This window comes from Gallinula chloropus (assembly GCF_964237585.1).
Source record: "Gallinula chloropus genome assembly, chromosome: Z".
Classification (NCBI taxonomy): domain Eukaryota; kingdom Metazoa; phylum Chordata; class Aves; order Gruiformes; family Rallidae; genus Gallinula; species Gallinula chloropus.
The window spans coordinates 67430431-67453002 of record NC_140089.1 but is presented as its reverse complement, the minus strand read 5'-3'; the positions used below and the strand labels follow the sequence as shown (position 1 = coordinate 67453002).

At 39.8% G+C, this 22572-nt stretch overlaps 1 protein-coding gene across 3 annotated transcripts in view; it reads left to right on the top strand.

The window, feature by feature from the left end:
- KIF2A (kinesin family member 2A) overlaps positions 1-22572 on the top strand; it is a gene marked incomplete at its 5' end in the record, with an annotated part of 59272 nt that overhangs the window by 8903 nt on the left and 27797 nt on the right. For 2 of the 3 annotated variants that reach the window (XM_084278725.1, XM_084278724.1), the window contains 7 exons: positions 12314-12408; positions 13669-13785; positions 14222-14276; positions 16323-16445; positions 17021-17121; positions 19271-19366; positions 20125-20179. In XM_084278725.1, the coding sequence (XP_084134851.1) occupies positions 12314-12408; positions 13669-13785; positions 14222-14276; positions 16323-16445; positions 17021-17121; positions 19271-19366; positions 20125-20179 (642 nt within the window). The remainder of the gene's footprint in view (positions 1-12313; positions 12409-13668; positions 13786-14221; positions 14277-16322; positions 16446-17020; positions 17122-19270; positions 19367-20124; positions 20180-22572) is intronic. The other variant, XM_084278726.1, reaches the window with a different exon arrangement.

Sequence of the window (22572 nt, the reverse complement as noted above, 5' to 3'; positions counted from 1 at the left end):
TGAGAAAGAAGAATGGGGGATTTTGCATCTTGAATGTGGTAGTAGAGCTTTTTGTATTTTACTTTATTCAAATAATATGCTTTTGGTATGGCTTACTGTTTTTGCCTAGTGGCAATTCTGGTGGCATCAAGCATGAACTGCTTTTAAATTTCCCAGACTTGTAAAGGGACCAGTGTGCTGCATTCCTTGCCACTTCTGCAAGGTGGACTCTGTAAAACTCCTTCTCCAAGCAGTAAAAAAGTTACTTCAGATAACTTCCATATAATAAAAAATACTTGGGTTTCATTTTTATCAGTGGGTGGTCATGTCTTTCACATAGGGAATGTAACTAGCTTTCAAGTTATCAGTAATCCCACTGGAGCTTTGTGAAGCACAAGTTTGAGTTTCCTATGGCTCCAGTCAGGCACTGACAGCTCTCTGTAATCCCAGTTATCGGAAGTGTGACTATTTTCAGTCTCCTCTGTTGCTTAGAGGATAGTCTGTTCAGAGTTGCCTTCAATAGATAAACACACTGAATGCATCTGTGAATGGAGAAATTGTGCCCCTGTAGAGTTTGGGTCCAGAATTTTTGTCTCACAGTGCTTCATATTTTGTAATCACTAAATTGTGTTTCTTTCCTGTGGTGCCTGAGCTATACATGGAGTTTGAGGTGTTTTACTGTTGGATCTATAAAAGTGCTTGTTAGAGATGCCTGCATGCATGATGACACAGGGATGAGGATCTCTGTCTCTAGGAAGAGGGCAGTGGAAATTAATTCAGTTTGCACACTTAGATTTTGGAATAGTCCAAGTTTCTGATTCTTTTTAGGGTTGTGTTTTCATGTTCCTACTATGAATTGAACTTCCTAGTTCACCTTATGTTTTAATCGAATAGGAATTCAGGTGGTAGTGAATGTGGAGAATACAAATCACAACCTGATTGATTTTTAGGTAACAATAGACTTTAATCAAGCCACAGAGAATAATTTATATATTATTCAAAGTTTTCTTACAAAACAATAAGAAAAAGTTCAAACCAGTACTTTTAGAACTTACGTTAAGATAAGGAAGACATAACAGGCTTTAAACTGGTATAAGAAAAAAGGCTTCTGACTTTAAGCCTTGAGCTACATTTGGCAGCTCTTTAATAAATTAAGTAATGTCAGATATTCTTACTAAAGGTAATATTGTAAAGTAAGAGAAATTAAGAAAAAAAAAGAACAAAATGGAAAGTACTGGTAAACAACATCTGGAAGGTACTGGTAAAAAATACTATATGGGATGCAGAAGCTACTATTTATAGGCAGCTACTGTCAGCTTCAGAGAAAGAAGAGAAAATCAAGAAAAGGAGGTCTCTGCCATGTATTCAAGCAACAAACAAAATGAGAAAGGGGGAAGGGAGGGAGTAGACTGGCAAAGTCATCTCAATCTTTTGGCAGTGGGTATTTGAATCCAGCACAATCTTAAATCCTGTTGTAGAAAAGCTAAAAATAAATTAAAAAAAAATTTTCAACAACCTCTAAACCATGCTGCTGTTTGGAAAAGATACTTGACTGAATCTGCTTTTGCTCCATAACTTCATTGAAATTTGTACTGAACATGGAGGACTTCAATCTGTAAAAGTTTCTGACGAAGTATTCTGAGAGGAGCTTTCAGAAGCACTTTATAAAGATTTTAAAGGAGCTGCCTGCAAAATCATTCTACAGGACTCCAATGAACTGCTGACTAGATGTGCAAGAAGATGTCAAAGTATGTGTAGTTTTGCAAAACTAAAACAGTATATATAGAGAGACATTGAACTATTCATGCAACTTGTTTACGAGTTCTCAACTCATAGGAAAGATGTGAATGTTATTACCAGGAATTGAATGAAAACCATCACTTACCCAATGGTGGTAAAAGGAAAACATTACAGAGGCCAGAAAATACTATCATGACCTCAATGCTGTTGTCTCATTTTGAATACAGTTTGCAGCTGTCATTGTGTAATCTTCCTTAAATATGAGTACTGTTGGGTGTGCATATGGGCCATGAAAGATATGTGCAGGTGTTGGAAAACTGTGCAGGAAAATGGGTAGATTGTTGTTGGTTTGGTTAGTCCTGGTTTTGGCAGGTATAGAATTGATATTCTTTCTGATAGCATGTATAGTGCTCTTTATTAGATTTGGGATTATAATAAACTCAATAACACACTGATGGATTTGTTGTTGCCAAGCAGTCAAGGACTTTTCAAGTTCTCATACTGCCCTGCCAAGGAGAAGATGGGGGTATCCAAGGAGCTGAGAGGGGGCGCAGCCAGGGCAGCTGACCCAGACTGACCAAGGGGATATTCTGTAGCATATGATGTCATGTTCAGTCTGTAACTAGGGGTGGCTTGAGAGGCAGCAGAGGAGCAGCTGGGGATCTTCTGCAATGGTAGCAGGGGAGTGATGGCATTTGTATTCCCAAGTTACCGTTACACATGACAGAGCCCTGCTTTCCTGGAGATGGCTGAACACCTGCCTGTCCATGGGAAGCGGGGAATGAGTTCCTTATCTTGCTTGGCTTGCACATGTGGGCTGAGAGGCTGCATGGGCAACTGGGAGTCTCGCGCAGCATCGGTCTTAGATGGTGAGAAGTTGTGCTGTTCATCACCTGTGTGATTATTATGTGTGTCATCTGAAACTATTTTTTCCCAGGAGTTCTCTCACTTTTAGTCTTTCATTTCTCTCCCCCATCCCATTGTGGGCTGGGAATGGGGGAATGAGCGAGTGGCTGCATGGTTCAGATCTGCCAGCTCGGCTAAAACCACAGCATGGTTTAGTCTTTTAATTACAGTTTTGAAGGGAGATTGCCATGTGAATATATGACAAAATGAAAATTACTTCATGAAAAGAAAATGAGCACTTCGTTTTTTTTTCTCTTTCTCTTTTATTGAAATTGGAGAAACTGATTTTTTTAAAAAGGTTGATGTGTTTCTGCTGGTTATTCCAGCTCCTTGAAGTATGTTTGCTACTTCCACAAGAAGTGCTCCAGTGGATCAACCTTGCCACTGTCCGCAGTCTTCCACCAATATCTAGACTTGTATTTGGAGTAGTAGTAGTAGTACAGCTTTGCCTAGTCCTGTTAAATGCCTGTTTATAGACCTATTGTCTGTGAATTTATTAACACCTTTCTGACCCAACTCTCACTCTGTCTGCAACCGCATGTGGAAGCGAGGTCAGCAAGTTCCTTGATTGCTGCATAGATATGTACATGTCTGCTTTTACCTGCCTGAAATCAACTGTTAAGGTTCTCTTACTTGAGCTGTAACTTCTAGTTACAGTTTTAGCATTGTGTATCCATAAGTTAGATTATTTTTCTCTGGTTGCCATATCTTTCTTTTGTCCATGTTGAGGCTCCTCTACCGCCTTTGTGTGTACTCCCTTGTTTTTAAGAGGTTCTTTTGACATCATGGCATCTGACAAAAAGCTGCCTTGCCAAAGGATTTGGCCCCAAATTAAGTTTAATTCAGTGAGTAACTTAACACCAGGCTGGAAAAAGATGTAATTTCTAGCTAAAGTTTTGAAAGTCCTATATCATAAAATAGAACACTGCTGCACTTTCCCAATCCCCCCTTCATTAGTACTTGTTTGCATGTAGTCTTCTACAGGGGATTAAAGTATTTCTTGGTTTGATCGTAAATTTATCTTGCCCCTCATTTTAGTCTAGTGTCTTGGTACCACGATCATTCTCATTGCACATGTGCTAGGTCACATCCCAGCTCTCACCTGAAGTGAACCAGATGACCCACCTCCGATAGAAAACCTAAACTTCCTTGACTGGTTTGCAAGAGGAGACCTGAACTTCATCCTTTTGGCTATCACTGCTCGGACAGTTCTCCTGCATTTTAGTAAGCATCACACTTTAATATTCTTGTGCACATCCCTGGGCATATGCAACACATGCTCTGGTGTGTGCTTTAAAAGCATCATAGTGGGAGGCTGCAGTGCAGTTTTCTCACTATCTTGCTCTGGTCAGAGTGAATAAATATAAACATTTAAATTAAGAGGTCTCAGGGCTCTAGGTGTACTGCTTAGGACCGCAGGGGCACACCAGTAGGAGTGTTTCAGTCAGGTTTGAGAGTGGACTTTGAGCATCTATCTTCTGATCATCCTCTACCTTGTTGTGCTATGCTTTAGTTCTCTCTGGAAACGTCCTTGGAGCACACTACATTTCTTTTAGAAGAAATTTAGCTGAAGGGTACACTCCAGGTATGTGTGTGATGTACTCCAACAAGGGGTGTTCAGTCTGTGGCACTAGGCAACCCCCTAGATGAACTAGAACAAGTTGTCCTACGGTTTCTGACCATGCTGTGTGGTCTGGAAAAAAGGCAGAGAGTTCAACTCACATGCTGCTTGCACATGAGAGGGTTGGTAAGGGGTTATACTGCGTTTTAGGAGGAGCATGACACAATGTAACTTGACAGCAACTGGTAGATTCTCCTAGTAGTTACCTCCCCTCCCTGTCAAAAAGGAAAAAAAAAAAGTTGACTGTTGGAGTACCACAAGGAAAAAACAGTGTAACTGAATAAAAGGATTTTAGGTTGTGGATCGATCGGCCATCATGCTAATACCAGTTGCAGAAGCGATTGCAGCTCATCCTGCAATGATAAGCAGGATTTTTGCAGTAAAATGAGGGGGAAAAATTGGCAAATCTAGTCGAAGTACTGTAGTGGTGTACAGTACCTCGACCAAAAGTAGCAGCAAACAGTGGAGGACAGATGCTGAAGTGCTTATGGTCTCTGCACCCCAAACTGGTCTCCTAGAGGTGGAGCAGGTAAATGTGGTCCTGAGTCCTAGAGCTGAGCACCAGCTGACATGCCCTGAGCTCGGCCCCACGGGCGGTCAGTATGGTAGAGGCTTTGCACCCATTATGAAGGTCAGCTGTAAGTTTCTCTAAATTTCAGTAAAATGTTTCATAGACTATGAAAAATTATTCCTATAAAGTTTAATACAGTATTTAAGGCAGGTGTTGATGGCATACCTAATAATTTCCACCCAATTTTGAACTGATTGGCTGTTTTTTTACCATTCATGAGAGGTACTTGTTCCAGGTCACAACACAGATAGTAACATTGTTCTTGGGAGACTTCATTACTGTCCTAGAGTGGGAGAGATTTGTATCATGTGGGAAGATTAGGAGCTATGAAATGAAAAAACTGGGGTAAAATGTGGCACAAAGTAAATCTGCTTGTGCTATAGGCTTGGAGGTCGTAGACTGTAAATGACAAGAGAAAAATCTTGATACTCTAGTTAATCACAAAATTAGGTGTGCCCTACCAGGGTGAAAGGACAAGGGGGAAAATGGGTGCAGTTTCAGAATCACTGTTACTTGGCAGTGAGTGCTTCTGTGGAATGCGGTCTGCGTCTCCTGTGGGATATTGCACCTGCCACTGGCTACCAGTGTTGGAAAAAGAGATACTCCAGAAAGACTGAGACGAATAGAGGTAGGCTCACTGTTCTTGTATGGGCATGTTTGTACAAGCTGTAAAGAAAGCAGGGACTAATAAATGACTGAAGATATGTAATCTGGAAAAATGGTCTGTGTATGTTGACAGTGAGGTGCTAGTGCAACTTTTGGGGCTGGATAGCAGAGGCAGACTGCCTGATAACACAAAGGTGAAATAGGTGTTCTGTTTATTGAAGGGTTTCTAGGGTGGTACTTAGGGTTGTATGTATTAGATATGATTGGGCAGGTGCTGCCTTTCAAGTGTCTTTTTGTCTGTGGCTAAGCTATATGTGGAGAGCTTATCCGGTCATGGAAGTGATAGGATGACTGGCACTGTTCAGCTGAGAACTTGCTGATAAATATCTAAATATCAGTGCATCTGTTGGTGGTTTTGATACCATGCTTCTTTGTGAATGGAGCTGCTTTAGATACAGGTTCCCTGTCTTGCTCTGACACTGACACCCACAGAGGCATCGCGTCGCTGTGGCTTCCAGGTGCCGTCGTGGTGAGCTGATTCTGGCAACCATTTGTGAAGCCAATGGAGTGGCTGCCATGTTTCACTGGTAATTGAAGCTTCTGAAAGCAAGTAAGGGGAAGCTGTTTAAGAGGAGATGCTAATGTGAAATAAAGCCCTTTAAAATGTGCTTGAGAGAGTATTAGCTCCCCACCTCCAAAAGAAACTGGACGTACCTTGAAGGGAAGTAAAATACAAAGTGTTCCTCTAACTAGGGAAACCACAGGAAACTTGCTTTGAATGTAAAGGGAAATTTTAGAGATCAGCTTGCAAAATGAAAGGTCAGCAGAAAACCCCCACGTAATCACAATGTGAAAAAACTGTCGATTTAACAGTTATTGTAGAAGCAGAAAACGTGACAGCGGCACTGGGTGCAGAGCTGGGTAACTGCTTTAGAGGAGGTGCGTCAGTGTGGGCAGCTAACAAGTTCAGCTAGGCTGAGCATGGATTGTAATTTAGTGGTTTGGGGTGGAGGGGCTCATTGGTGTTAAATGTGGGAGGACCAAAAACTTAGTTGTGTCCTATTTACTGCATGAGGGACACTAAATGTGCATGCACTTTGTTTTTTAAAGCTGCATGTCATACAAAGTTCAGTGGCATGTCTCTGTCTTGTTCCACCCCCGCCCTTCCCTCCTCCCCACTATTTGGTAGTGGTTTGTCAGTAAAGATCTGTGAGCTTTGTTTTTCTAAAGCACTGCACTTGATTGCTTTCTACACAGAGATTAGATACCTATCTTAGATGGGGATTTTTCTAGGTTTGGTAGTTTTTTAGATGGAGGCAAGAGTAGCTTGAATTGGGTTTTAATTCAAAGATGAAATATGCAGGCAGATGTGGGAACTGTTATTTCAGTAATGTTAGCTTCTGTTCTTAAAAATTCCTGTTACATTCTGGAGGTTTACAGAGATCATAAAATGTGGTTATAACGTGCTTGCCATGTGAAGGACTTGGGTATTGCTGTGTGCATTTAGAGAATAGAACAAAATGAGCTGGTAGCTAGAGATCATTCACATAAATAGTAAAATATATCTTTAAAATATTCCATAGAATTTGAATTAAATATTTAAGGCTGGCAAAACTGAAATGAATCTGTATGACATAGTTAAACAAAACTGAAACATAACTGTAATAGGTACAAAGAACATGAATGTTTGGAAAAAGGAAACGTGTCACTGGTATCAGCCATTTTTGGCTTGGGGGTTTACCAGCAGGACTGTCCCTATGCTGCAGGGAGAACCATGATAAAGGCTGACGTACACGAATGGTGACATCACCATGGTGGACACTGCTGAAGATGCTGAGCATGGAGTTCTCTTTTTCTTTGGGATTTTTTTTCCTGGAAGGTTGCTACAGACATGGTTTGCTGGGTAAAGGTTCAATTTTTTTCCTCCATGAGCTCTGTGACATCAGGAAATTCTTTCCAGCAGAGTTGCCATGATTTGAGCTCATAGCATAGGAGAAAATTTTGTGGACCACAGTAATTCTGGTAAATGCTTCTTTTGGACTTGCAGTCTCACTCATGTTTCTCCTAAACCTTTTTTGTGGTGTGTGTTATATATATGTATCTTGGGGTTTGTATTAATTTTTAAAGAGTGGAAAAAATTCTACTTCTTGCAGTTTTGTTTTTTTGAATACAAGTGACCAAGGCTGAAGGTCATTTGTGTTCAGGTGTTTCTAGATGAGATAACATTCATTTTAGTCCCTCAGCAATGTGATTAGGAAAATCCTTGCTATGTCACAAATACTTATTATAATCCTCTAAGGGATGGGTAGCTTCTGTTGCAGTAGTCATCCCTCAGCAAGGCTCTATGGCAGGTGTTAAGTTGTACTTCATTTTTTTACTCACCTGCGAAATGTCTGCTGTTGATGCACGTAGAAAACATGAGTGCTTGGCTGACTGGGGCACTGCCTGAGCTAGTACAACACGTTTGCACTCCTGAAGAAGTGATGAGCTCACATAAGCTGTGAGTTTCCTTTACTGAATGCTGGGTCCAATAATGTTGCCGTAGCCTGGCGCAAGCTAAAAATAATTGCCTGGGTTTGTACTGACAACATTTAAACAACTGTGTGATGGTCATAAGGTAATGCTGCTGAGCAGTGTCCTGCTGCTGGTTTTTTAGGGGGAGGAATGAGAGGGTTCTAGTGCAAGTTATTAATTTTTCTCTGGCCCGATCCAGAACCTGTGTGTAAATCTGTAATTATTACAGCCCGAAGATATTTCTGGGACTTCACAGAAGTATTGCCTGAGAAGTGTGAGCAGTGACTTTTGGGGCGGGTGCATTTTAACTGTGCAGAAGGGTGGGGAAGGCTGTGGTCTTCTTCCAGGCCTTTTTCTTGAGTCACTTGGGAGAGTGCAAAGGGGTTTGAGTCACACACGTCAGCCAGTGCTGTAGCCCAGACTGTAATTTAGAAAACACCAACCCATATTTAGTGCTGATAACTTAGGTTTCTGAAGACTATTAAGGAGATGAAAAGGGCATGGTTCTTGTACTGTCATTGATCACTGCTTCAAAATTGTTGTATTTTGGAGATCTTTTGCAGGCAGAAAATGTACCATTTGCTTAGAAGTAAGGGAGGGTCTAAGTACAACTTGCTCTTTGTGATCAGTTGCCGTTGGTACCTGGGCTGAGGGTCAGTTAAAATGTTTGATTTAGCCCTGGTTACTTGCTTTTGCTTCTGCTTCCTAAAATTTTTCACATACCAATAGCTGTCCTAGGGACTCTTACAATGGACGGGATTTATCTGCTATTTCTGCAGATGTTTATGCTTGCTTTCTTCTGTTTGTCAGATGACAAGAGGAGAGGGAATGGAGAGTTTGTTTTTCACTTCTATTGATTAGTGTGAGAAAGTTGTGATGTATGTGTATCTAAGGTAACTGTAGTTTGGCTTCACATGTACCCATGTTGTCTTATTGCTGTATTTGCAGCAATATTTGCTACATGCTTTAGTCAGTAGGAGATACGCCAGTTGCCACACACTGTACAAAGCGAGTTTACCCAAATAATAGCATTTTCAAATTATTTCTTCATTAGTTTTGAGCCCTATAGCAATGGAATGACTTCCCAGAAAAAGTTTAGTCTGTGATATGAATTCCAACCACGAGGAGAGGCCTTAGAAATCGAAGAAAGGCTGAGTGAAGACTTGGGTGTATCAGCACTGTGCCTCTACTTTCTTTTGGTTTTGAGATGCACGTGAAGATAGTTATTCTCAAATCACTTACTCCTTTTTTGCTTTCATACCAATGCACGTTTGTGTTTACATGGGCATGTTTACATTTCAGATTTTGGTACCAACTCTAGAAGATGCACCAGAAATCAGGGATGTTGCCTTCCCACCACTCACTGCAGATTGGTTTGGCTCTTAGGCTTCAGCATTTGCAGCTTGGTCTTGCTTTATATGCTAGACGAGGTTTATGCCAGCCTAATTGGTTGCTGGCATTCCTCAATTTCACAGCTGCTGTATTCAGCTGTGTACTAGAAAAATATAATGGAATACTGTATGCGAGGAGCAAGAGGCAATTGTAAAGATGTAAATGTGCTTTCTGGCAGTTCAATAACATGTAAACTTTTAGTAACACAAAGAGGTTTTAGGTTCATTGCCAGTTTAAACATTATAGTATATGTTTTCTATTTAAGCTGAGGATATTTTGAAGATGGACATAACTTTTGTTTTTATTAATTTATTTTTTTTTAATTCAGTCCTGACTTTCTTGGCCAGGGAGCAGATGAAGTCTGGCACAGAGATGGAAGGTTTATTGTGATTCTTTTGTTACAGCATGCTGGCTTGCTGTGTTTCTGAGAGGATTCAGTATTTTCTATTCATTCATCAGCCTGCTTTGATCTCTTTTCACTTCTTATGGCAAAGACTAAACATTTTTTAATTATTAGTCATTCTTTGTCAGAAGTAACAGAGAACAGGAGCGAGTAATAAGATTTAAATGGTGGCTCTGTGACCAATACAGTGTCACAGGTTTCAGCTGTGAAACTGTGCTTTTCTTCAAAATTTGTTGAATCTGGTAGGATCCACAACATTATTTTAGCATTGCACAGAGTATCCTTATCTAAAATTGAATTTTTCATGTGTTTGGTTTTCTCTTGATTCCAGATTGACAACTGGGCCAAGCCTTAAAACAGTAGCAAAAGATTACACTGACATAAGCTTGAGGAGTTGTCCAGTTCCCACAGTGGTGAAAGGTTTTCGTGTCCTTGCGGCGGGAGTCGCATTGCCACAAGGAGACAGTGGCCTCTCTTGCTACTTCACTAACAGGCGAGGTAGCGAGTTGAAACAGCTCTACAACAAAGTATCTAGAGGTCATTAAATGCAGAGGAAAATAATGGAGATGTGAATTGATGACCTCACACAAAGAAAACAGGCACAGAAATGCTTGTCCTAGGAAATGAAGTGAGGGAACATCACGTTCAACGAGTCTACCTCAGCCTCACCACCAGCAGAACACAGGAAGGGTCCTGAGGGCAGGATGCATGCCTGCACAGCATCCTTTGGGTGAGGGGGAAGGAGGAGTAGAGGTGCATGGAGGGGAGACCACAACAGTGGTCCCTGCCCGTGCATCTCCGGCTGGCAGTGCCTCGGAGGGGGATCCAGAGCAGATCGACCCTGTGTGCAGCCAGGGTGTCCCGGGAGAGCAATGCTCAGGAAGCACAAAGGCAAGGGTATGTCCAGACAAAACATGGGTCAGGGGAATAAAAAATAGCAAATGCCAGAGGAAAGGAAACAAATGAAGCGAAGAGAGAGAGGCTTTTCTTTTTTTGAGTGAAGAAAACTACTTAACATTCTTTAGTGGTGGAGTGAATCTTGTGCTTTGGGCAAGGACAGGCGCAGAGGTTAGAAATGCGTATGTAACGTATGTTGCCATCAAGGCAAGTACTGCCAGTGTGAAAGCAGTGCTGCCCAGGGGTGCTGGCTGCTCTGCCAGTTCCCCCAGTGCTGCACTTCACCCAAGTTTCAGGTAATCTCTTCCTCTGCACAGTGTATCAACATACCCAGATTTGCTGTTACCTTCCATGACACTTCCCGTCAGCCTTTCTTTTTGTTTAACTTTACCTACGTGTGAATGTTTCGGCAGCCTTGTGCAATAAGAGAAATGTTAGCAGTATACATTGGTTATTTGAACCCTTGGGTGACATAATATGGGATGTTAGTCAGGTTTTTCTTACTTCCTGTCCCTCAGCAAGCCTCAGGAGGCTTAGACTGTACAAAAACATCAGCTTTGGAAAACAGTCAAATTATGACTGAAGTGGCTAAACCAGAAGTTTGAAAACAATTGCTGGAGGTGAAAACTAGGAGTGTATTTGGGGGGGGTTGGGAGCTTTAGGAAAGGAGAAGGCAGAGGATACCTAGGCCAGAGCAGATGCATGGAGACTGCAGTGTTTTGCCCCTGAGCAGGTGCCCAGTAGCAGCAACGTATGAACAGGCTGCTCCAGGGTGGGCACTTGTGCTTTGGAATCTGCACATGGCCCTCAGACACCTGGGGGTGGCTCAGGACAGGTAGAGTGCTTTTCAGTGCTGTGGCTTGTTAGAGGAGGATGTTGGAGGAGCAGTCACGTTGCACTCCTCTTCTTTAGAAACCCCAGTTCTTGGTACACTTAGGCCAAAGCACAGATGTGAATTCAATTTGACACCTGGGTCTTGATCCTTTTGTGTCAGCGCATGACTGATCTGCTTTTCCAATTGCTCCTCACTACTGTGCATAGGAAATAGGACATAGAAAATTTTCCTACAGATCCTTACTGAAGTCTGACTGTACTTCATGGGGGCTTGATGGCTCTGGGTATTTCACTGGAGAATTCAAAGCAACAGCACCTTAACTCCAGCTCAGCAGTCTGTGTAAGCAGCTGTTTTTAAAATGATGATTTGTGTTACTGTAAATTTCAGTTGACTTACCAAATGATGGGATGCCTGTAAGAAACGGATGTCAAAATACAGTTTCAGGGGGCTTTGCTCCTGTGTTGGGACATCTAATGTATCAGCTTAGGAGGGACACAAACCCTTGTGGAGCTCAGGGGACTTTAATGCCTGTGAGGGACTCCTGGTATTGGAGTTTTCTTCTCTCAAGAAAAGAACATCCAAGTTGTGTGGCTTTCAAGTGGTGTTTTGTTTACTTAGTTTTCTGTTCATTGAGTTTGTCGCTTGTATGCTGTCTCCTTAGAGTCTCTGCTGGTGGATCCGGTCTGAGCCACTTCACAGTGTGTGTGGCCAGGAATCATCTTATTTATCACCTCATGTTTTTAACCCTCTTTTTCCTGTCCTTCTCTGCCTGTCGCAGTGCAGTGATGGAAATAGCTTTCGGAAAATATTTCCACCGGTCAATAAATGATCCTTTGTGTTGCTTTCTAGGTCGAATTCACCAAGCTATGGTAACATCTCTGAATGAAGACAATGAAAGTGTAACTGTTGAATGGATTGAAAATGGGGATACTAAAGGCAAAGAGGTAAACTTCAGTGTTTTGGAACTTTTCTCTTTTAAAAAATGTGCAGTCTACATTAATACTATGTTGGAGTTTGCACAGGAAACAAAATATAAAACCTAATTTACTTGATTCTTTGGTTCCAGACTTTTACATGAGAGCTGTTGGGCAAATGCTGGTTCCTGTTGTATTAAATTTGACTTCCTGTGTCATAGCTTTTAAATAGTTCTTTTCATCTATTGATTTTGAACCAGATTACAAAGGCTGACCTTGTTATCCTCTTTTTACAAGTAGAGAAATGAAATTTTTGAGAGGAAGAATGGCCGGCAGGAAACTAGTGGGAAAGCTAGGTTAGGAATGTTTTTGTGTTTGTGATATTATGGAATTGAACTGTTAGGTTTTTTGTTATTTATTTTTGGCAATAATTTTCCAGCCTTAACTTCCCCTGAGAAACCATGTCTTTGTGTGTAATGCTTTGCTATCCCCTCTTTAAATTTTGGACCATGTTAACCAGTTTCAGTTGGGATTTGGAGAAGCATCTCAGAAATTACCCTTCACAAGTTTTGTGTAAACACAGGAAAAAGAAGACGAAAAAAAAAAAGATAAAATCCTGGTGATCTCATCAGCTGAGCTCATTTCTCTGGACACAGAGAATCCATATAGTAGTGAGGTCTTTGAAAGTTACAGCCAGAGGAAGTGACAGACTATAGAGACCAAAGCTATTTAAGATTTTTATAGGAAACCAAGTTTCAATACATCTGAAGCCAGCTATTTTTAAGATCTTGCCCCTCCCTCCTTACATTTTACATTTTGAATGAGGGATGCTTCAAAGGTAAATAAATAGCATGACAAAAGCACAGTGGAAACGATGTTAAATTTACTTTTGGGTGGTTGAAATTCATCTGTTTCTCTTGCACTGTCTGGGAAATTTCAAGTAATTGAGAGATCTTTCTTTTTAGGTTACAGAATGTCTCGTATTTTGCAGTAGTTGTCAAATTACCACAGTAATACTAGCTACTTATGTTTTAATTTGATCACTTTACAAAATTGTGTATATCTATGTTTAATTCATCCCCTTCCTGAAAGTTGTGATTGCAGCTAATGCAAAGACCAAAGTTTACCCTGGTTTTAGTGATCATGTGTTAATTCTGAAACCTGAATTATCTTATTGCGGGGTAAAAACACTAAGTGTGTCTACTGTTTATCCTCAAGCATAACAGGAAAAACGGAGAGGGTAAGTACTGTTTTAAGACTAATGAATGCATTTTATATTCTTTTGCACAGATTGACTTGGAGAGCATATTTTCGCTTAACCCTGACCTTGCACCTGATGAAGATATTGAGCCTAGCCCAGAGACACCACAACCTACTCAGCTAGTCAAAGTAAACAAAATTGTGAAGGTTGGTCTTGTCTGTGCAACATGTGCGTGTTAAACTTACAGTACCCTTATGCACCTGCTAGGCTTGAGTTTTTAGCTGTAACTTTTGTATCTGTGGAGCTTCTTAACTATGTTCCTTTCTTTTTTCTATGGTGAGTAGGGGTTTCTAAAATGTCTCTGAAAGTAAGTTTGTCCGAGATGGAGTTGGGAACTAATACTTTTATAAATAACTAAATGTATCTCAAGCAAAAATAGATAAGAGGTTTTGGAGGCTGTTTCAAAACAGTACTTGCAACAGTTCAGGCAGTGTTCAGCCTAGGCTGTCCAGGGAAGCATTTGACAGCAGTCCTATGTATTACTGATGTGTAATTTTCATTCACTGGAAGGAAGCAGACATAGGGCTGTAGTTTGTTTTCAGTAGTGTGGGGATCGAATAACAGAGATTTCTTCCTTTGCAGACTCGACGAACTTTGGTAGCAGCTAAAAATGACAACCCTGCCAGAGACAACAGAGGTAAACGTTATCTTTCTCCATTTCAAGGAAGTAAAAAACACGGGAACATTTGAAGGTCCTGCTCATCTAACCTTCCTTAATAGTTCTGCATTTCTCATTCCCTATGCATACATGTGACATATGAAAGACTTGGTACATCATTCCTAGAATTATTCCTATGTGTATTGAGGAATACACACTGCACCTATAGTATATATATGAAAATTTAAGCAGTGTGGCATGAGGAAGATTAGGATGAAGAACTAAAGGTGCAAAAATGTGAAGTTAATGAATTAGGCTACATTAAATCATTTGTGGACATTGCAAAGTTAAAGCATCCTCTCTTCGCTTCGGTTTAATGTAGCATTTCAATATACACTGAGTATTGCACTTAAAATTCTTACGTTTTCATTTTTTTTAACTTGGTTTTGTAAGAGTCTGTGTGTAAACATTCATTCAAAGAATGCTTAAGCCCTGTGCGTTATTCCTCACGCTACAATTAATAGTGAAAAAATCTACCAAAAAATGCTGAAGTACCACAGGAAGATAGGTGAAAGGTGTGTATTGGGTGAATATAGAAGTAATGCAACTGTAACTTGATAAAGAACAGTTACTGATTATTGTTTTCATTTTCTCTCCTGTTTTAAACTTAACTAACTTGTACCAATGATGGTGGTGATTATTCTTCCAAACATTAATCTACTGCCATTAATTCAGACTAGATTCCAGTCCATCTGTTTAAACTTGAAAAGCAAGCGGGCTTGCATATCTTTGCAAGTGTTCAGACTCCTCTGGTGGATGGTTAGGACCACTGTTGCACTTCTGCCATTTGCCTCTGGGGGGTGTTAGGAAAGGATAATTTTTTTCAAACTAATATGGTTTAAATTTGAGACATCTTATTGATGGACTCTCTTCACATCCATCTGTTTGATCTGGAATAACTCGATAACTTGTATTTTGATAGGTCATGCATATCATGCTAGTAATTCACAGTCAGCCTAAGCATTTGTTCTTTATTGGCCTTGTAATTAAGCTTTATTTCAGCACACCATCTTATTTCATGCAGTCCATTTGTGCTATAAACTAGATCTCCTATCATATTTGGAATGATTTGGGCATTTGTCTTGCCTCTCCCATTCAATACCAGTTTCCATAGTTGTCTCCATGTTGCACAGTGAGCTGGCCTTTGTTTGGAGTGTCATCTCTGGCTGCTACTCAAGGCTGATACCCTCACACTTGTACTCTTCTGGCAGACTCTTTAGGAACGTGTGCAGGAAATGGGAGAGCTGAAGCAGAGCTGCTTGAACGAATTCTTAGAAAAACAATTCAAAGTATTCAGCTCTACAGAAGGCTCTTGCATGCTCTTCACTCCCACTGCATTCACTGGCAACAGACATCACTGCATCCTCAGAAATAGACATCCTTAGCACATACAGAATCAGTGATAAGTTCAGACATACTGATTATGTATTCCTTCCAGTATAGTGTCAGAAAGGTTTGTTTCTTCCAATCACAGACCGAGTGACACTTTGCTGCCTTTCATTTGTATCACTTTGCTCCTCTAGAGATCATAGGCTAGGTGGGGTGGGACTGTTTTGTGACAGCTAGAACATGTGAAATCAGCAGGGCCTCTTTTCTGACTTGTTTTTTCAGCCCTGTAAGTTTTAGAACTCCGTATCTCATAGAATCAGAGAACACCTTAGGTTGGAAGGAACCTTTAAAAGCCACCTAACCCAACCCCCCCTCCCTCGCAATAAGTAGGGGCACCATTAAGCTGAAGTACATGCTGTGCTCTGTCTACATGGGTTGTATGAGATCTTGTAAAAATGTGTGTGCAGCACTGGTACTTAATAATCATGCTGTGTTGGTGCATCGCGCTAGGACAAAAAAGGCTGCGTAACAAATGTCTTACTAAAAGACTTTACATGTATGGGTTCACCTCACCCCCAGCAAATTGTTGTGTCTGGAAAGGGACCTCTTTCTGTCTCGTTGTGACAGTGATTCAGAACTGGGCAGAAATGTTACACTTTTCTGTGTCCAGATGAGCTTTATCCTTTTCCTTTGCAGCGGTTGGTTCTGCACGTGCGCGACCTACTCAGCTTCCCGAGCAGTCTTCCTCCGCTCAACAGAATGGTAGTTTTTCAGATATATCTCCAGTTCAAGCTGCAAAAAAGGAATTTGGACCCCCTTGTATGTAAAACCATGAATCAAGGATTCATTCGTTCTGGGTGTTACGTGTACATTCTCTTGGATTGTGTTGTTGTCCCTAAAGGACAAACAGTTCACACATGCAGTGGTCTGTGGGCTTCCTCAAGGAGCTTTTTCAGAGCACTCTGGCTAAACAGTCACTTTTGGAATTTGGTTTTCTTTTGTCTTTTTTTAACCATGGTAGTGGTATTTAGGTTTGTTTTGGTCTTTGCTTTTTGGTCTTTTTTGTTTGTTCATTGTTTTTTTTTTTTTTTAATTTGGCTGTGCTTTCTTTTAATTACAACCAAGAGATCACACGTATCTGTCCAGAAATTTTTTGGAGGGTCATTATATTTTTTGTGATATATTTATTGTCCCATTCCCTTTTTTTTCAATTAATTTATGAACTTTAAATTTAATTGCCAAAGTTGTTCAGAACTACTACTGATTTGTCTGAAAGATACTCGACAGAAATTAATTCTAATTAGTAATAAATTAATGTAATTGAAATGTTACAGTGTAAATAGTAAACTCTTGCAACACTGAAAGTATTTTAATATTATATCATTCTCTTTAAGCACGTAGAAAATCTAATTGTGTAAAAGAAGTTGAAAAACTGCAGGAGAAACGTGAAAAAAGAAGGTTACAGCAGCAGGAACTCAGAGAAAAAAGAGCTCAGGTTAGTATTTTTACCTTGGATGGAAAATGTATGTCAGCAAGAGAAGTTTGTAAAGTCATTGTGCTTTTTTCAGTCTTTAATATTTTTAAGAACTGTAAGAATCTTGCAATTAGAAGTTTTCATCTTGTGTACATAGCTGATAAATATTTTGGTGCTTGGTTGCATTGCTGTCATAAGTATTCCTCCAGAGAGTTGTTTCCCCTTTTTCTTCCTACAGAAATAACTGCTCTGCATTGCCTATCTAGCCATGTGTTCTTCAAAGATAATCAGTCCTTCAGTTTTAGATGGGACTGGTACTGTACAGGAGGTGTTACGACATTATAATAAGTTGTTTTTTATGATCTTTGATGCTTTGTAGGACATCTGCTTGACATTAAAGTTTCAACAGTGATTTTTAATTTTTTTTTCTTTAAACCAATCTAAGCATTTATAACTTAGCTTTGCATCATGCAAGTAGCTTGGCAGTAAGTTACTAGGAACTTGTGTGAAGGAAATCAAGTTGCTAATCCTGTGAGAAAAATCTCTTAACATTAAATGACTTTCTGTCACTGTGGTGTAAACGCTTTAGAAAATCTTGTAGCGTAATCTTGTTGGCAGCCCTGTGTGTATGTGTTAGTCTCTGAGGAGATATTACCAGTCTGCAACTGACATGAGAAGTGCCACCACCGAGTAAATAATTCAGGCATTCTACTTCATGTTTGAAGGATGGTTCTAAGTTAACCTATAATCTCCTATATTCAATTTATGTTCTCTTAATTTCTATTCATTTACACCAATGCAAACTGTGACTATGTCTATGTGAAGAACAAATATTTTTTGGCTTCAAGAAAGAATTAAAGTTTTTTGTGGTACTGTACCTAAAATTCTATTGCTCCTGTAAAGACTCCCTTTGCATCTGACTCTCAAACTTCTGTGTGAGGAAGCTCTGCCTTGGTGACCTGTATGTGCCTGTGCCTGTCCTTTCTATTGCTTTGTGTATGCTGCTGCTGTTGCTGTGAAGTGTGTTGTGGTTTAAGCCCAGTTGTAACTGAGCACCACACTGCCACTTGCTTACCCCTCCCCCCCTCCTGAGTTCACTGTAGTCAAGTTGAACAACATCAAGGTACAGTCAGCTGCTGATTACCAGGAGATAGTTTTTTCTGAGGGGAGGATCAGCTGTGTCACAGCTACAGGGACACAGAGCTGGCTCCCTTTCAGCTTGTTAACCCCAGTGCAGTGCTTTATGAGAAAGCTCGTTGTGGAAACAGCACTGGCAATGGACCAGAAAGAGTTTTATATCATTTGGGGGGGGGCATGCAACAATAAGGTATGATCTCTGGAGCTGGCTATGTACAGCATCAGCAGCACATCTTGAAATATTGTAAAAACTCAGTAGAGGGAAGAATTGATGGGAAGGCTGTTTGATTGCTTTTGCAGTGAACCAGCTCAGCTCTCAGAAGGCTCAGGCTTAGAGAGTCCACCTCTGTGCATCTGTCTGCTCTGGTACAATGGTTTCAGGTTAGGTCTTCTGAGCCTGGATGTATCCTACAGTGTATCCCTGTGTTTGCTTTGGCTAGGAAGCAGTATGAGGAGTATTAGAAAAGTTTCCAATGCATCCAAGTAACCGTAGGAGTTAACTCAGGACCAGTGGTAGGATCAAGACCATTCACCCGCATTGGATCCTGCAGGGATGTGTTCAGAGCATCTGGGGTGCCTGCAGTGCCCTTTGAGGTGCATGTATTACCTGTGTGATGGAATGCACCCATTCTTCTGACAGACCACTGTTGCGTGGTTGAGCGTTGAGTTGATTGTATGCTGTCTGGTCATAGGCAGTCCAGAGGTGTTTGCTTAGGCAAGGCAGGAGTCATTTCTCTTTCTTGAGCAGACTGTTAATGAGTCCTCAGTTAAAAGCTATTGTCTGTTACATGCCAATGAAAAAACATGAAATAGAAACCACACAGTTGTTTCGCTTTATGATCAGTAAATTAGCTACACCAGCATGGAAAAAGGTGTTAAACTTGCGTTTGAGACATTTCTGGCATTTTTTAGAGAAATAAGATTTCAGTTGATGTGTATTTTTCTTAAAAATAAACACAGAACATACTGGAGTTAGTACATTTCTGGAAAAAAAAAAAGTATTTTAGAAATATTCTGTTGCTTTCTTCTCTAGGATGTTGATGCGACAAACCCAAACTATGAAATTATGTGTATGATAAGAGATTTCAGGGCAAGCTTGGATTATAGACCACTGACGACTGCAGATCCTGTAAGTATTCCAGAAACATGGAAGTTTGCTATCCTTCTGTGGTTTTTGCTATTTGAGTTTTCAAATTTTCAGTGCATACTTCTGTCTGTAATAATAAGTAATGTATATTATTTATATATATTTGTGATATCACGGGTTTATTTTTCAGTAATTTGATAATACAGAGATTAGCAGGTCCTGGGTTACTAAGCTATGGTTGATTATTGTTAATTTAAATACCCTTTTATTGTACAATAGTACCAGTATGTAGTAAGTACTCAGCCTCTGTATTGTGAATTTTCCTGTGATGCTAGGGCATCTGCACACCAAACCGTTAAGCATCTCTGGAAAACCTTGTTGAGTATGAAGATTAGTATTTGATCTTTGAAGGTAATGAGGCCCTTTGGCTTGCAGAGAAGTCAGAGGAGCAGAAGCCTTAAATGAAGATGATCAGATCTCTGTGGAAGTCAGAGACAGTGACAATATCTGTCACTAGCATATTTACCCTGTTAGAGCTGGATTTGCTTGCAGTGTTCTGAAATGTACCTGGTGCTCTACAGGATTAGATCCCTGTCTGCAGGGAGTTTTGTTAGTGTATTGTTCTCCCTTTGGGGTTCGTGGCTGTTGTGCAGACACAAGGGGCTTGTACATCTTCCGATGACTCACTGTCTCGCAAATTTGTCTTTAAGTGATTGGTTAATTAATTGAATAGTACAAGTAAAGTATCATATGACTAGAACTGGGGAATGTAGTTCACTAACAGACTGGTTCCTTTGCAGATTGATGAGCACAGGATATGTGTTTGTGTACGAAAACGACCACTCAACAAAAAAGGTATGATCATTGAAGATTTTGCTGAATGTTTTCTCTGAAAAGCTGCTTCTGATAGTAATGTTATTTGTGTTAAAGTGATCTAGAAATACTGATCAGAGGTGAGACTGCTGCTCTAGACAGTATGTGTGACAGACCCAGAAAATTCACAGATTCGTCATAACTTGGATAAAGATGGGGAGAAAAAGAATTTAACCTGACACCATTTTATGGACTGGGAGCTGAGGTGTAGAGAGACTGCAGGTTTTTTCCAAGGTCATAAAGGATGTATTTAGTTGATCTAGGAATTAATTTTGCTGTCATTTATTCAATATTGTTACAATGCATTAGGATTACTATTCTTTTAAGCTATTCTTTGAGTGATCTGAGCAGAGAGTGAAAACATTTTTGCACATTCTTTGAGCACGTCTTTATGCTTTTGAGTGGACTTGAATCAGACATCAAGCAAACAATTCAGGTGTCTGAAATCACGTTAGGTGACCAAACGTCTCCTTGCAGGTCTAGTTGATTACAGACAAACTGGAGACTTATATCCCCTAAAGATGCTGCTCAAGGCTGGGCAGGATACCCTTGTGGCATATTAATTGCCACTAAAAACTATAAGGTATTAGAATAAATCCCTAGTGACATTTTTATATATGAATAGCATGACAACTTTTCTCCTTACTGCCTGGTTATCAGATTGGAATCTGTATTCCAAAGGAAAAAAAATTCAGGTTTTCAAGTCCAGTTAAATTCCAGTCTTCCCATGAAGTTCTCTAATTTTAGTAGGAATTTAAGAATGCAAGTGCTTCTGGATTGCAGCCTCCCTGAATCCGGAGCTAAGTAAACTGATTTTCATTTTCAAAGTGGGATTTTTTGTGGGTTTTTTTTTTAAACTATATTTTGTTTAGCTAAAGGATTTAAAGAGCATCACTACATGTTGATTATTTGAAGCATATCCAGAGGAAAATGAGAGAATTCTATGGGAAAGGGAAAACACGATACCAGGATATAGTTAGTTCTAACCTTATTTTTTCCCCTCCACATTGTTGCTTCCCCTATTTTTTTTTGTCATTTTACTCGTGCTGTTTTCCTATTCCCTGTATTTTTTTCTCGTGTTGATCTGAAACAAATGCATAATCTCAAAAAGATGGTTAACTGAAACTTTTGCACAACTGATTTAATAAGGGCATTCAAAGTGTGAGTCTGGTAGCTGTTGAGTTTGTGTTTCAGCATTGGAAGTTCTCTTTAATAAAATACAATTTAGCAATCTGGTACATTTGGGACAAATGCCACCTTCTACCTGAGCTGAAGGTGGACACAGTGAATTTACAGTAAATGAGAGCAGGTTGTCATAGGGCATGAGTCAGCATTCAGAAGTAGGATTTGATTTGGTGATAGATGAATATCTTGGGTATTAGTGGTTTGTAACTATTTAAAAAGTTCAGAGGTGTTTGTAGGAAGAAGAGTTTTTGAAATAAAAATGAGGCTGGCGCTAAAGTAATTTTGGATATTTACAAATAAGCTATAGAAAAAAGGTATTAATGAAGTAATCTATGCAGAGGATAAGCCATAAAGGTAATCTGGTAGTCACATGATGCAATCTTCTGAAAACACACATTTCATAAGAAACAGCATTTCTCATGCCACATTTTGAAATTGAAGGGTATGAAAGACAATATTGTGTAACCTCCCTGAAGAGGAAAAAATAGAAATAGTTTGTTTTGTCAGAAATTTTTCACAGAAATGCAAGTAGGACACATTAGTAATCCTGACTGTACACATAAAGGATCTTTATTTTTGTGCATATCATGGATCACTGGGTTCTCTGTTTTGCTGACTTGCATCTCATACTACACAGCACTACAATTTACTGCTAATTGTTGTAATTATAACCTGGGAGCACTATTGAAATCACATCTAGATGGCTTTTGTTCATTCCCAGTGATGGGGAGGATCATTAGCATTTTCAGCTTTTTCTACTTGCAAGGCAATTTTTAGACAGGATTCTACTTTAGAGAAGTTCTATATTAAAGATGTATGCTTTAGGTTCTAGAAGGAATACATAAATGAAAATGTCTGTATAGAATGAAAGTGATTATTTTTCTTTTTAAAAGCTGTGATTGTAATATTAAAGATTTAGAGAAAATAAGTAGAACCACAAAAAAATTAATACCCTAACAGTAATTTGATTTATTTTAAAATTTTAAGTTTCAGTATAGGACTTCAGTGTCCAGTTTCTCCAGTAGAGAAGTTATTTATAAAAGCTCAAAGGATATGGCAGTAAAACAGCGTAGAAGCCCTGAGGAAAAAGATCTCAAATTCTTTGTGTTGTGCAATAAATAAAGAGCTGCAAATGATAGTGCTATAATTAATGATCCTGGTTTTTCTAATCTACTTGATACAACCTCTCT